The sequence below is a fragment of the Asterias amurensis genome, chromosome 22 (assembly GCF_032118995.1).
Source record: "Asterias amurensis chromosome 22, ASM3211899v1".
Classification (NCBI taxonomy): Eukaryota; Metazoa; Echinodermata; class Asteroidea; order Forcipulatida; family Asteriidae; genus Asterias; species Asterias amurensis.
In genome coordinates this window covers 1356785-1371991 of record NC_092669.1, presented here as the reverse complement: position 1 = coordinate 1371991, position 15207 = coordinate 1356785, and the positions used below count along the sequence as shown (strand labels likewise).

Sequence of the window (15207 nt, the reverse complement as noted above, 5' to 3'; positions counted from 1 at the left end):
TACTAATTAACAATTTGTTATTGTTTTAATACAAAAGCTTCACTCTGAACATCTTTCATCACATCATCAAACTAACGAGGTAAACTCATTAAAAAGTTTCTACTTAATGACAAATTAGTCAAGGTGAAGGATGACAGACAGATAAACAAAGACAAATAAAAGACAGACACTCAAACAGTTGAAAGACAGACAGACTCACAACAGACAGAAAGACATAGCAAAGAAATACAAAACAGACACAGAAAGAAAGACAGTTAAAGGAACACGTTGCCTTGGATCGGTCGAGTTGGTCTTTGAAAAGCGTTTGTAACCGTTTTCCATAAAATGCATAAGGGTAGAAAGATGTTGTAAAAGTAGAATACAATGATTCACACAAACATGCCTCGAAATTGCCTGGTTTTCCTTTTACCTTGTCGACCATTTATGGATGGCCGACCGTGTTGGTTCGCACAGTATAAGGAAAACCACGCAGTTTCGAGGCAAACTTGTGTTGATCATTGTGTTCTACTTTTAAAACATCTTTCCAACCATATGCATTTCATAAAAAACGGTTACAAACGCTTTTTATTGACCAACTCATCCGATCCAAGGCAAGGTGTTCCTTTAAGCTTAAAAAAATATTTTACCAAGAGCCTGAAAATGTATAAACTGCACTATTGACCTTATAGTCCTGAGTCGACAATCTTAAGACAGACAGACAGGAATCCTGAACCACCATTTTTGCATCTTGACAGCATCTTGATTTAGTCACAAAATATTGTCACTAAGCATTTTTCAGTTTTTTTAAAAGCACTCAAGTCTGTCACTATAAACCACTGGTTACTTTGAAAGTTGCATGACAAATCTTGTTGACAATTCACCACATGCACCTACGGAAACACTTCTAACAGGAAAAGTCGTAGAAAAACTAATAACTGAAACCACATTCCCCTTTTTTCAGGTGCTAATATCATTGCATGTATTAAAGATGCAGCATGCCATCTTAGCTAGTTTCCATACTTCATCTTTTACTATTCATTCATTTTCTTTTTCAATTTATTGCCCAAACTAATTTTAATATAATTCAGGTGAGATTTGCAGTAGCGCCAACTCTCTTTCAAAGGAACACGCTGCCTTGGATCGAACGAGTTGGTCTATAAAAAGCGTTTGTAACCGTTTGTTATAAAATGCATATGGTGAGAGGGATGTTTCAAAGTAGAACACAATTATCCACACAAATTTTCCTTTGAAATTGCGTGGTTTTTCTTTTACTTTGCGAACTAACACGGTCAAACATTTATGGGAGTCAAAAATTTGGCTCCCATAAATGGCCGTCCGTGTTAGTCATTTTACTTTTACAACATCTTTCTACCCATATGCATTTTATAACAAACGGTTACAAACCCTTTTCAAAGACCAACTCGACCGATCCAAGGCAACGTGTCCCTTTAAAAGCAGCAGCCAGCAAAGGCCTGAATAAGAAAGCTGAAAAATGCCACACAGCTAAAATGGCAGCACACGCATGAATTGTCTGAGATCAGATACGCACAGATAATTTAACTTAACTGCATTCTCCAAGTTCTATTTCTGAGTAACATTCGCGTACAATTTACTAACCAGCTTATCAACTAGCATTTTGTAAATTAACCCCAAAATAGTTAAAGGCACTGGATGCCTTTGGTAATTACTCAAAATAGTTGCATAAAAACTTTCTTGGTAACGAGTAATGGAGAGGTGTTGACAGTATAAAACATTGTGAGAAACGGCTCCCTCTAAAGAAATGTAATTTTTGTCTACTGACGATGACTAGAGCAAGCTAGTCGCAACGTTGAGACCAATTCAGAACTGACTCCGCAGCAGTAGAGTTATTACGATCCTATAAGCTAAAGTAGTAGTCCAGTCTAATTTCTATACCATCCGCCCTGGTAATAGTTATAAAAACAGGACAGTTTTTTTCAGAACTGAGAAGTCTCCCGAACCTCCGATTATCTACTCCACGGCAGTAGATTAAAGCAAGACAGTTCCCTAAGAACAACTCTACCTGGCAAGTAGATATACACACATGGTGTTACCGCAAACCAAATATACATTGATACCTCACCATGCAATGTCTCAAATCCTATATAAAGTAATTTCTCACTAAAATATTTGAATTGAATTCGTGACCTCAGCTGAGGTCTCGAATTCAAGGGATCTGAACTTGTGCCACAGGGGTGTTTTTCTTCCACTATTCTCTCGCAACTTCGTCAGCCAATTGAGTTCAAAATTTCACAGGTTTGTTGTATTATGCATGTTGGGATACACCAAGTGAGAATACTGGTCTTTGACAATTAACAAAGGTGTCCAGTGCCTTTAAAAGGCAAGAATAACTCAGAAATTAACCATAAAGCTTTTTTTATTTTTTTTTACCCAATTTCTGTTTTTGCACGCTCCTAACCAATAACAGCGCTCTGGAAGGCATCTGTATAACCCAGAACGTGTAAGTAAAATAACATTGATGAAGCTCAGAGCTGCCAACTACGCCTGATTCTGCAGAAAGTTCACTGAAAATAAACCAATCTTTCCACGTTTTAAAGGATTTTTGTAACACAAAACACAATGTCCACAGATTTACATTAAACTTAACCGTTTGAAGGTAATGATAGTAGGAAGCGTACCTTAAAATATTAGTTGTTTTTTTAGACATGAGTAGCAACACAATGTCATGAAAATACGTTTGTACATGCTGAAATAATTTTCGTCTCATGATCACTGAGACGAAAATTATTTTCATGACATTGTTTTACTCATTTCTCAAAAACTACAGCACCTCCCAAGTAATATTTTCAGGGAAGCTTTCCACAATCATTATCTTCAAACTGTGTAAGTTTAAATGTAAATCTGTGGACATTGTGTTTTTTGTCCTACAAAAAGTACCCAGTCCCTTGAATGAAACAAAATTTGACATCTCTACTATCTCCCTGAATGTTGTACACAATCTCAAGATACAAATGATTGCAAGATACAAATGTTGGCAGCTCTGAAAATGCTAACAATTTAAATGTTTTTGCTTTGCATTAGTTATTAAAGGTTTACAATTAAAAATCTCTCTGATCGTGGAAACCTTTCTTCCTTATTCTGTTAAATGTAATTCTAAATATCTCACAGAATATTGTACAAAATCTCAAGATATAATATACAAATGATTGCATCAAAATACAAATGTTGGCAGCTCTGAAACGGCTAACAATTTAAATGTTTTTGCTTTGCTTTAGAAGAATACTTTGTATTTTGTCCCGTTCCTCCTTTCTCTTTTAATTTTGTGTTTTGTTATCGCTAATTTGACTTGAATTGAATTGAATTGAATTAGTCATGTTAGTTGTATAATGTTTCAAAATTTGATTATGTTTACTGTCTTTAAAGATTGTGTGTTCTGTTTTAATATCTGAAGGACCTGATAATGTACTTATTGAGGTCTTTCTGTTCCTTTTGCCTCTGCTTGCTTTCTTGCCCCTGATCATTGCCTTTTCATCTGCCTTTTTTAAATGAAAATTTGTATTTCTTTGATGTTGGTTGAGTAATTGTTTTTCTTCTACCCACCCCTTCCCGGTACCCTCATTTCTTTCCAGAAAGTACTCTGTGTCACACTCTAAAGCATGGAGGTTTTGTTGGGTTTTTTTTTTGGGGGGGGGGGGGAGGGGGAAGGGGGAGGGGTTGTTGTCAGAGTCTCTTCTTATTTTGTGTCTTTCCCTGGTTATATAATGTATTCCTCAACATAATGATGTTAGATTCTGTGTGTTTTTGTCCATTTCATATTTTCTGAAAATGCTCTTTTTATGATTTTAATTATTATGTACATTTTTTTTAGTTATATTGTACATTTTGCCTTGTTTTGAGTGAATAATAATAATCATAGCTATAATAATCTCTGTGCACAGGCATGAAATTGCATGATTGTTTTGTAAATACGTTTTATAAAATTTATGACTACTGAATGATTTGTTGTGGTCGAGTGGTCATGCTCTGGTATTTCTTATCAGCAGAGCATGGGTCCCATCTTGATATTTGTGTCTTAAACCAAATCTGGTTTTTTTTCGTCCATCGGATGGGATAGAAGTTTTGTTTGTTGTGTAATATATAAGAACCCAATAAGAGAACGGGTTTGCCCAGTGTTTCCTTGTTTGATTGGCTGCATATTGCGCCACTACACCTTCTAACCATTGCATGCTGCTTTGTAAATAAATAGATCTTATATTTCAATAATAGCTAGCTTCACATACTTTGTAGAAATAAATAATAAGTGCATTGAAATTCCCTTAGATGTGATAAAGGCGTATATAATACATGTATTTGCACACATTTATTTCATTGCTGCCCTACATGCACTTTTACACATTTTACAAAGTTTGTTAATTGTATTCAAATTATGAGTAGTTTACAGTATTACATAGTACGTGTATCTTAGGATATGAAAGTTCACAATGATTAAGATAGTTGTATATACATTATTAGGAAGCTTTAGGTAGGACAACAATTAGGTTAGGGTGAAGCAGAGGCTTTTGTGCTGTAACCTATTGACAGACAAACAACAGAAAATACTATACAGAAGACCATACATAGGCCTACTTACTGTTATAATTAAGAATTGCACACAAAGAAAATGGTAAACCACTTTGTAAATATATAAATTGCGATGTACAAAGACAAATTTACAAGAGCAGGATTTGAACCTTGGCTCTTTAGAAATGGCTGGCACTCCACCAACTAAGATATCAAACCTTATATTTGAGGTATACCTATTTTGGCAGCTTATTTGTTCGGGGATGCTAGGGTAACCAGAAATCACGCCCAAGTTTCTCAAAAAAAATAATTCTCACTAAATTTATGACTTTCTCCAATCAGATTTCTCTGGGCTCCTCCTCCTCATCGATGACCACGCCCTCTCAGCCCTCGTCCGTCCCCGACACCAACGTCGAGGATCTCAAGAAAAGATTACAGCGCATCAAAAGCTCCCTCAACAAATAAAAGACGGAAAAACCTGACGAGTTACCGTAGCAACTACAACAACAAACCCTTCACTAAGTTCACCGTGATACCAAGCATTGTACAAAATCTGGTTCAGCAGAGACATGTTACCAGCTTAATAGCAATGTCACATACATTGTTTGTTGCTGGTTCCCTGCTGAATTCTGCTCGGCAAAGAAACTTGCTTAGTTATAATTTTCCTGCTTACTAGCTTTAAGAAACTGAGTGATGGCATTAAATACTCATCCTATAAGCTCTTTAAAAAATGCTAAGAACATTTTGCTTAGCGTAAACGTTAACCAGCCAAACTGCCATGTATTATATATTAACTGCATCTGGTTCTCTGTTTATTTATGCTAAGCAACCAAATTGGGTAAGCGATTTTCTTTCTTCTGCTAAGCAGCCAAAGTCGGTTTCCTTTATATAAAACTCCATCAATTGTACGAAGAGTGTTTGAGGAAAAATCAGAAATAATAAAATAAATGATTCATGGGCTTTCAATCCTTTCCTCGCTCAAAATTTCTTGCTACTGTTTGTCATCGTTATGGTCGCTATTGCATATGCAAATGTCTATGTAAATTTATTCATTACTATAAATATTCATAGCGTGTGTATACTATTTCATTGGTTGTCTGGTAATCATGGCCTTGATTGTTCCAGTGTCTGTCTTGTTTATGCAAATAAAGGACATGAAGGAGTTGACGAAAGCTGTTTGCGGGGAAAACAGCATATGATTGAAGGGAAGATATTCTTCGGAAAAAAATCATAAAATAATTGTACTTTTTCAACCCTCTTACTTTTGTGACACTATTTTTCCAGTGTGTTAAATAACCCCTTTTGAAACCATTCAATTGCTGTATACATGCGTAAACTGTACTGTGTAGCTGCTATTACCATATTGAATGGTCTGACAGTAGGAGGGTTGACTGTGTACTGTGTACATTGATTTCATCACATGACTGAGGGCTGGTACAGATTGTCTATTCATTCAACAGTGGGTGATATTGAATGGTCAGGCAGTAGGAGGGTTGACTGTATACTGTGTAGATGCATTCACAACATGTATCATATTGTAATTCATCTATCGTTTAAAACCACAGTGGATGACATTGAATGGTCCAACAGTAGGAGGGTTGTTGGACCCCCAAAGATGATATCCTGCTGTCACGTGCCCCCCACCCCCCCCCCACCTCCCTCCCTGGCGCCCCTCGTGCCTACCTTTCATTGATGACACTTTTTTGTAAATAGAAAGCACTGCTGGCGTTTTCCTTAAATACCATCACCATCTCATATTGTTTCTGATTGTACAAAGGAGACTTTTGTATTTTTCTATTTGCGTTTGCCGTTCACAGTTTGATTACCAACAGCTTTAAGTTTTGAAGAGTACATAGGATGAGAGAATAAAAGAAGAAAGTTGTTCAAATCAAAAAGGTCACTTTTACAAATGTACAAAACACTTAAAGCTCACTCCTATAAACAGGGTTTAAGGAGAAAGCTTGTTGTGTGATTTCCCTCCCCTCCCCCAATTTGTTTTCCATTGGATTGGATTAACAGTGATTTTTAAATCATGTTAACTGCATATGTTCTGCAATTTTTTGTTCATTATTTTACCAATGACAGAAAGTCAATAAAGACACTGGACACTATTGGTAATTGTCTTCTCACTTGGTGTGTATACTGTAACTCATCATATGCACAAAATAACAAACCTGTGAAAATTTGAGCTCAATTGGTCGTTGAAGTTGCGAGATAACTATGAAAGAAAAAAACACCCTTGTCACACGAATTGTTGTGTGCTTTCAGATGCTTGATTTCGGGACCTCAAAATCTATATTCTGAGGTCTCGAAATCAAATTCGTGGAAAATAACTTCTATTTCGAAAACTACATCACTTCAGAGGGAGCCGTTTCTCACAATGTTTTATACTATATCAACCTCTCCCCATTACTCGTTACCAAGAAAGGTTTTATGACAATTATTTGAGTAATTACCAATAGTGTCCACTGCCTTTAAAGGGTTTAGTGGAGTTCTGGCGTCGGAGCAAAAGGTCAGTTGAAGGTCACTCAAAACATACATATTCATTTCTTTATTCATATCTTTGACCTTTAATTAATGCATAATTTACATTAATTGTATATCCACAGTATTATTAATCGCTGTATTTAATTACTGCACTGTCCTCTGTACCAAAATAAATAAATAAATTGTAAATATATGTAAGAAAGAAAACTATTTGCTGTGATTTGTGACATCGGTGTAAAAATATGACAACTAAAACAAATAAATGCGAAAGTGCTGCTAGGACCAACAACATAAAGTGTGTGATTGTCTTTATTGCTGTCTGCACATGTGTTTTCCATAGGTGAAGGAGCGTGTTTAAGACAGTGGACACTATTGGTAATTGTCAAAGACTAGCCTTCACAGTTGGTGTATCTCAACCTATGCATGAAATAACAAACCTGTGAAAAATTTGAGCTCAATCAGTCATCGAACTTGCGAGATAAGAATGAAAGAAAAAACACCCTTGTCACACGAAGTTGGGTGCGTTTAGATGGTTGATTTCGAGACCTCAAGTTCTTAACTTGAGGTCTCGAAATCAAATTCGTGGAAAATTACTTCTTTCTCGAAAACTATGGCACTTCAGAGGGAGCCGTTTCTCACAATGTTTTGTACCATCAATCTCTCCCCATTACTCGTCACCAAGTAAGGTTTTATGCTAATAATCATTTGAGTAAATACCAATAGTGTCCACTGCCTTTAAGCACCTTCTCAAATCGTGTTTTATCCAAGTGTCGGTGCTTTCATGTCTGGGTTGCCTTGGTTAATTTGAGCCAATTCGTTTGTATAGTTAATTAAGCTTTGGTCATTTGGATGCATCTACCATTGACATACCGATCTTGGCCACGTGACTTCCTCTTTTCAGCTGATTTTTTACCCCTTTAATTTATGTCTACAAAAGTATAGGAACATGATCTTTTTTTCTTGCCCAGTTGTCTCTTTTCTTTTCACAAAGGACGTGGGCATAGTTGATTTGCTTATGCAACAATCTGGTTTAGTCTTCTTTTGATTGACCTTGACAAAGTATTACATAGTTTTTTCTTTTCACAAAGGACGTGGGCAGAGTTGATTTGCTTATGCAACAATCTGGTTTATCTTCTTTTTATTGACCTTGACAAAGTATTACATAGTTTTTTCTTTTCACAAAGGACGTGGGCAGAGATGATTTGCTTATGCAACAATCTGGTTTATCTTCTTTTGATTGACCTTGACAAATTATTACATAGGACTAATCTTCTGATGAAGACTGGGGTTCACTCGTAGAAACGTAGAGAAAAGCAATATCAACGGAGCCGTCAAAGAAGTTATACCATGCCAGAAATGGGGGCAGAGTTGGACCCCCCTCCCCCACTTACACACTATTTTCCACATGCACACTAACTACCGCCCGAAAAATGTCCCATTATTCCTGCGTTTCCAAGCATTTCCATGATGAAAACACAAGCACCAAATATTCCCAGTGAAGCTAAACATTCATGGCGCACAGGAAAGACTTAATTACACTTTTGAACTTTGGAATGTGTAATTCCTAAACTTCTTCACAAAAGAGGGGTACTCTCCTAAAACTTAATCAAACAAAAGAGGGTTCCTCCATGCCCATACCGAGTAGGGCCCTACCAAAAATTTCCAGTCAAACTAAACACTTTCATGGCACACTGGAAATGGAAAGACATTAGGCCTACACTTTGAAAAAACATTTATTTTACTCATGCAAAAGCCCAAACTTCTATACAACACAAGTTGAGAACATGTCTTTGTTTAATTCCTTATCTTTCATTGTCACAATGTTTCCTGTGAACTCTGAGTCACATGAGAACCCCCCCCCCCCCCCCCCCGGGTTTGTAATTTTCAAGCAATAACGACCACCAACCCACACTCAATTTGTTTTAAATCACTGACTGGCATAAATTCCCCTTTCCGGTGGACCTTGTTCAAACACAATTCCTCCGAGGCCTCAGAGAAATAAAATCATGTTTTCTGTAATTCTAGTGCGATACATTCATAATTCTATGGCTGTTTTGTTTTCATATTTAATGTCCTTATCTATTCCCGCTTGGTAAAGTTTTAAGGTATATTTTGAGACCTTTAAACTTTTAATGAGAGACCGTCGTTTATGTCTCAAAGTTTCTACGTGAGTGCACAGTGAAAAGTATTGACAATGATACTGCAAGGGTTGTTTGGGGCATGACACTAAATCAGACTTTGGTATACGCGCCATAAACCCATCTGTGCCATCTCCCTCAAGACCGTCTTTATACCTTGCTATGACACCGCCTCCACTTGATTCCGGTTCCAAGAAACTTGTCACTACCCCAATGTTGGATATCACCAACACCCACTATACGCCCCGCCCCCGAAAATAGTATTTCACAAAAATAATCAGCCCACTCCACTCCCTTGTGGACCCCTTCCGAAATATCTTACCCTTCTTGTTATACCTTTAGAGACCAGGGTCCCCCACCCCATCAACTCAAAACCAACCCGGAAATCTCCCCTCTTTTATAAGGAAGTTGCAGGCGCACAATTTCATTTCAGATTGGTTTTCTTGTTCAACATTCTGGATGACAAACAATTTTATTTTATTTTGGCCTGATAAATTGCTATTGTTATTTCAAAAATAATTGAAGCCTATAAAAGGGGCGACAAGCAAGTGCAAGCAAACCAAATATTATTTCATATCCGGTCGGACCAGGGTTAGAAGTTGCCTGTGTCGAGAAGATAAAAGTGAAACTGCTTTTTGCGGAAACCTTAATCGAGTTGTAGCTACCGTCGACATCGTTCGAGAAATCCAGTCATCGTGTTAAAAATACGCAAGAAGTAGTTTTATTTCGATATTATAGGCAGGAAAGGTGGTATTTTCTTCAAGAAGCCGTGCACTGCTTTGCGTGGTAAGTATTTGTCGAGACGCAAGTTTAAACATAATCATAATTTCGTTAGTTTCATAAAAGAGGTCCAAAACAATTACGTGAAAGTTTCTTTGCAAGAAGAGTTGGGGTATTTTGGTTTGAAGCAACCTTCACTATAACGTGTTGGCACTGTATAACTGTTTGTTGGTAACTTATTGTTATTTGGCACAAAGGGTTATAGAATTTAAAGATTTAATGATCTATGTCTTTGTTTCACGATACTTTCCATTTATGTAGCTAAGCGTATTGTCATTTGCCATTTATTCAATCGATTTGTTTTGTTTTTCCTTCGGGGATTTGGGGCCGGAGGTATAACCCCCAATTAACCTTCATTTATGTTATTAAAGGGAATACGAATAGGCCTACTAAATGCATGTTTCGTTATTTAAGGACTTCACTGGCACTTCTTTCATTTCAACTATTCTTCCTTTCTGTCACCAGATATCATGAAGTACACCCTTTTCTCAACTCCTGTCATGATAATTTGCATGTCATTTCTAATTGGCTACTGCCATGCCGGCGTCGACCAACCACCAGACGTAGCTGGCTTAACAGAGAACACCACTCAACCAATCACCGAGCAAGAGACCCAGCAGCAACCAGAGCACCCACCCCCTGAGCAGACGTGCTACCCCCAGGAGAAGCTACCATGTGCTTCACCCATCGTCATCGGGATGCCCGGTCCGCAGGGCCCGATCGGTACGCCAGGATTCCCGGGGTCGCAAGGCCCGTCTGGATTCCCGGGTAATCCTGGGAATAATGGAAATAATGGGCAGCCTGGTCCTGCTGGGAGACCTGGGACGAAAGGTGAACAGGGGGAGCAAGGAGTTCCTGGTATCAATGGTAAATAACCTGTTTTTGAATTAAACAACATCAACAACAACAACAACAATACAAATACAGCAACAACAACAAATACATTTTAACAAAACACGTCTCCCCAGCCGAGAACAAAATCCCAAAAATGAAAGGATAAGAGAGACCAAAATAGCACCACGGCAAGGACATTCATCACAAAATAAGTTATTAATTAAGTTTGTATAATTAACGGTCTTTCTGCTTTAACTCCCAGGTCCTCCAGGCGGTCCTGGTTTTACCGGACCGACAGGAGATAAAGGTGACACAGGATTAAAGGGTGATACGGGGTCGATGGGTCTACCAGGGAAACACGGTATAGCCGGAACACCCGGCCCACCCGGAGCATCGGGACCAGCTGGGATAAATGGCTTTGATGGTAAATCACAAAACTTGATGAACATTGATTGAATGTATATCTCATTATAGGCCCTAGCCCTATTTATTATTTTTTACAGTGTTGTTTGTAAAAATGCAAACGAGATGTTTTTTCCATGGGTCAACTCAACCCATTACTATGTGTGTCACTCTTGGTCACTAAGTCACTGATGAACAATTATTTTACGTACTTTTTTCCATCTTAAAATTGTTTTTTTTAGATGGACAATAATTATATCCGCCTTGAACAAAGGCTAGCAGTGCGAACTTTAGGTCTATGCTGCTTTGCTGATTGCGTAAAGAAATCCTTTTATTGCTGCCAATCCTCGGTAGTATAGTGGTAAGTATCTCTGACTGTCACTCAGGAGACCGGGGTTCGATTCCCCGCCGGGGAGGATAGGTATTTTTTTTACAACATAATTGTATTCCTTTCTTTTTTTTAGCATTGAAGATAAACAAAATTATTGTTGTTTTCCATTGTTCTTGTTCTAATATTTCTTATTGTTTAAATACTTTTATTGTAAATTTACTTGTAATTTGCCCGATGTCGCGATTTGTAAATTTTTTAAACCAATAAACCATCGATGTATGAATGAATGAATATAACTCATAAAAATATCACTTCGAAACTCCATATAATTATTTTGTATAACAAACCATTATTTTATGAATGAATAAATAATTTTATTTTATGAATAAATATAACTGGAAAAATACTAGTACTTTCAAAACTCTTTAATTACAGGTATAAAAGGAGGGCGAGGTTTCCCTGGAGTGAAGGGCGAAATCGGGGAGTGTAAAGCCTGCCCTCCCCCGCCCGAGACCGACCCTCCAAGGAACCCTAACAGCAACGGGAGAAACTCCCGGAGAAAAGTAGCATTTTCCGCTGCCAGGACAACCAGTCTCCTGGCAACCAACGGACCAATCATATTAACTTACCAGAAGATCTTCACCAATCAAGGCGGACATTTTGATGAGGAGACTGGGATTTTCCACTGTTACGTTCCTGGTAAGAAAAGCTCAACTTTGAGATGTTATGTTGAGAATGCAAAAAACAACAACAACAACAACAAACAACAACAACAACAAACATCAACAACATCAACAACAAAATCATAAAGTACTATTTTGCCAAATTTTGATGTGACTTTTCTCTATTTTTTCTTAGACTTTATGTTTAATCAAAGTAATTAAAATTTCTTTCCAGGGACTTACTACTTTTCCGTCAACATCTACAAGTCATCCAATCAAAATTTCCCTCTTGTCCAGCTGCTTAAAAACGGTGAGTCTGTCTTAGTTGTCATGGAGGTAAAAATTAGAAATTTCGCCGTCACACCCACCCCTATAACCAAAGCCCCGCCCCGAACCAACCCCGCCAAACGTCCAGGCAGTGCTCGACTTCCACAAAGCCAATTATTACCATAGTGATCTGTAGTGTGACATAACACCGTCCTGCGCTTAGCAATTAATTGTTGAATACACAGCTTAAGATCAATCTAAGCTTTTTGTGAAATCAACAGATGTTTCGTAGGAGGACTTTGTATTAATATCATGGGCGGGAACTGGAAACTTCAAAAGAGGGCGCTGTATCAGACGAAATTGTACAGAATTCGTCGCCGTATTGAGGGGGGGGGGGGCGGGTCGGTCTACGTATTTATTTAAAAATTCAGTGTGTCACTCATGATTAGGTGATGCTTATAACCTTGATCAACTATTTAGTGAGAATGGGAAGAAAAAACCCTGTTCTTTCGCCCCCTCAATTAAACCATGGAGGCAGCCGGTGTCAGATGCAATGGTGTCCGCGCTCCGGACACTTTTGCATGTGCAATCGTGTCCGGGGCTTTCTCCCATGTCATTCATGACATGCGCTTTTCCTTAGCTTGTAAAAAAATGGCGAACGTGTTCCGTCGACTTTACTGCAAGGACGGTTTTGCACGGGGCGGACACAACTGCATATGCAAATGTGTCCGGGCGGACACAATTGCATTATGCAAAACCGTCAGGCGGTCAGGCTTATGCAATAATGTCCTCCGGATAGTATTGCATAGAGGACATTGTTTATGCGTGAACTTTGGTCGTCACAGTGCCATGCACAAATTTTCCCCATGTGATGCGTGGTCGTGATGCCAGACCCGTATCTGGTTGGTTTTCCGTTTGTAAAAATGCAAACAAGCACAATTTTATTGCTTGGCTTATCTCAAACATGAATTGTTAAATGTCACAATCTTTATCACCAAAACACTGATAAACATCACATTCATCTTAAAATGTTGTGTGTTGAATCATGGAAATCATACAAACACCTTGGACAAAGACTAACATTGCGTAACATACACGCTACTTTGTTCATTGGATAACGAAATCCTTAGTTACTCGCCAATCCTCGGTAGTATAGTGGTAAGTATCTCTGACTGTCACTCAGGAGACCGGGGTTCGATTCCCCGCCGGGGAGGATAGGATTTTTTTACACAATATTTTATCATTTGTTTTACCAAAATAACATGGAAATAATAATAAAAATGTGTCAAATTTTGTTTAAAAATATCTTCCCCGTCTAAAGTATTTGCAAAACCTATAATTGCTGACATTTTAAAAATTAAACATTATTTTCTTTATTTATTTGATACTGTACAAGCTAAGTTCACTAATGATGCATCCTTGGTACCAGAAATAAATAATATTAAAAATGTATACAAAATATTGATAAAGATGTGAAAAACAATGAAATTTTGACACCATTCAAACACACTCAAATCTTGCAAATCTTGGCTAATGCATTTTTTTCTTGTATTTCTAGGTGACCACACTGTTGGTGTCATAGACTATGGCATCACAGATACCGAAGATGGTGCTAGTAACAGCGTCATCTTAGATCTTGAGGATAGTGACCAAGTTTATCTGCAATTGTACGATGGCCGAGAGCTGTACAGCAGCCATTACAGATTCACAACTTTCTCTGGTTTTCTTATCTTTGAAGCTTAGGTCAATGGCAGATTTCCTTTGACCCAGTTTACCTTGGCCCATGTTCATAAATATGCTGAGCAGAAAATACTGCTTAGCAAGTTTCTTAGCTTAGCAAAAGAAATGAGTGAGGCACCAGTTGTAACAATGTAAACTTTATGGAATTTTGGCTGAGAACCAGTTTCTGTTAGCAAGTTTTCTGTGCTTAGCATATGTTCAAGCTTTAAAGGTTTTATGAAATTAGGCCCCGACATCATTATCATAAAATGTTGATTGCGCCATTTTGGGAGTCTATAAATGTCTCCATGTTTTATTTTTATAACGAGTGCGGCAGACGGTGACTGCTCTGTCAAATCATTTATTGCGGTTGTGAAGCCAGGGACTCTCATAAAAGCAAATTTAATCACTGTACTAGCTAAGAACCCAATGGAGAGGAGACATGGAAGGAAGTTTCAGGCCTAGATGTGCGAGGACACCCACGTAGTCAGGGCCCAATTTCATAGAGCTGCTAAGCACACAAATTTGCTCAGCACGAAATTTCTTCTTTGATAAAAACAGGATTACCAACCAAATTTCCGTTTGTTGCGTTTTGCTTTTTAGTGGTATTCGGCTGTTGTTTGCTTATCCTGAAAGTCATTCGGAAATTTGGTTGGTAATCCTGTTTTATCAAGGAAGAAATTTCATGCTAAGCAAATTTTTGTGCTTAGCAGCTCTATGAAATTGGGCCCTGATAGGGACTAAAAACCCAATCCTCCTAGTGCCCCCAGCATGATTCAAACTAACTCGGCGGGTCCTAGAGGTCGAAAGGCGAGGGAAGATACCCCTCAGCCAACTCATGCCACCCAACCCCCACCCAATGCCTTGTAGCATTTTTTGTATTTGTCTTTTTAAATTGTTTTCTTCGGAAACCCTCTGTATTGTAATATTGTATTTTGGAAATTGCTTTTTACCTTTGTATCTAGCGCTTTGAGGCCTTTTTGGCAATTTGGTGCTTTATAAATATCTTTTTATTATTATTATTACCCCCAAAAAACCATGTTCTGATAAACCCTTGTTATTTTTACTC

The 15207-nt window shown here is 37.9% G+C and overlaps 2 protein-coding genes and 2 non-coding genes across 8 annotated transcripts in view; all 4 read left to right on the top strand.

The window, feature by feature from the left end:
- Positions 1-7288, top strand: part of LOC139953575 (cytoskeleton-associated protein 5-like) — a 48612-nt gene extending 41324 nt beyond the window's left edge. For 3 of the 5 annotated variants that reach the window (XM_071953035.1, XM_071953032.1, XM_071953031.1), the window contains 3 exons: positions 38-79; positions 2426-2458; positions 4861-7288. In XM_071953035.1, the coding sequence (XP_071809136.1) occupies positions 38-79; positions 2426-2458; positions 4861-4983 (198 nt within the window). In that variant the 3' untranslated portion in view covers positions 4984-7288. The remainder of the gene's footprint in view (positions 1-37; positions 80-2425; positions 2459-4860) is intronic. The other 2 variants (XM_071953033.1, XM_071953034.1) reach the window with 2 other exon arrangements.
- Positions 7289-9733: 2445 nt separating this feature from the next.
- On the top strand, positions 9734-15117 carry LOC139953832 (uncharacterized). Its single transcript, XM_071953404.1, has 6 exons — positions 9734-9929; positions 10389-10790; positions 11020-11181; positions 11926-12189; positions 12388-12462; positions 13978-15117. The coding sequence occupies exons 2-6, from the start codon at positions 10394-10396 to the stop codon at positions 14160-14162; spliced, it is 1083 nt and encodes a 360-aa protein (XP_071809505.1). The 5' UTR covers positions 9734-9929; positions 10389-10393; the 3' UTR covers positions 14163-15117.
- Trnad-guc (transfer RNA aspartic acid (anticodon GUC)) lies at positions 11504-11575 on the top strand. The gene has a single exon. It is a non-coding gene; the product is annotated as a tRNA-Asp (tRNA).
- On the top strand, positions 13561-13632 carry Trnad-guc (transfer RNA aspartic acid (anticodon GUC)). Its single transcript has one exon. It is a non-coding gene; the product is annotated as a tRNA-Asp (tRNA).
- Positions 15118-15207: the final 90 nt, after the last annotated feature.

Coding starts and splice junctions, on each gene's coding strand:
- LOC139953832 (XM_071953404.1), top strand. CDS start 10,394: ATGAAGTACACCCTTTTCTCAACTCCTGTCATGATAATTTGCATGTCA. Junction 10,791..11,019: donor AGGAGTTCCTGGTATCAATG/GTAAATAACCTG, acceptor TTTAACTCCCAG/GTCCTCCAGGCGGTCCTGGT. Junction 11,182..11,925: donor TGGGATAAATGGCTTTGATG/GTAAATCACAAA, acceptor CTTTAATTACAG/GTATAAAAGGAGGGCGAGGT.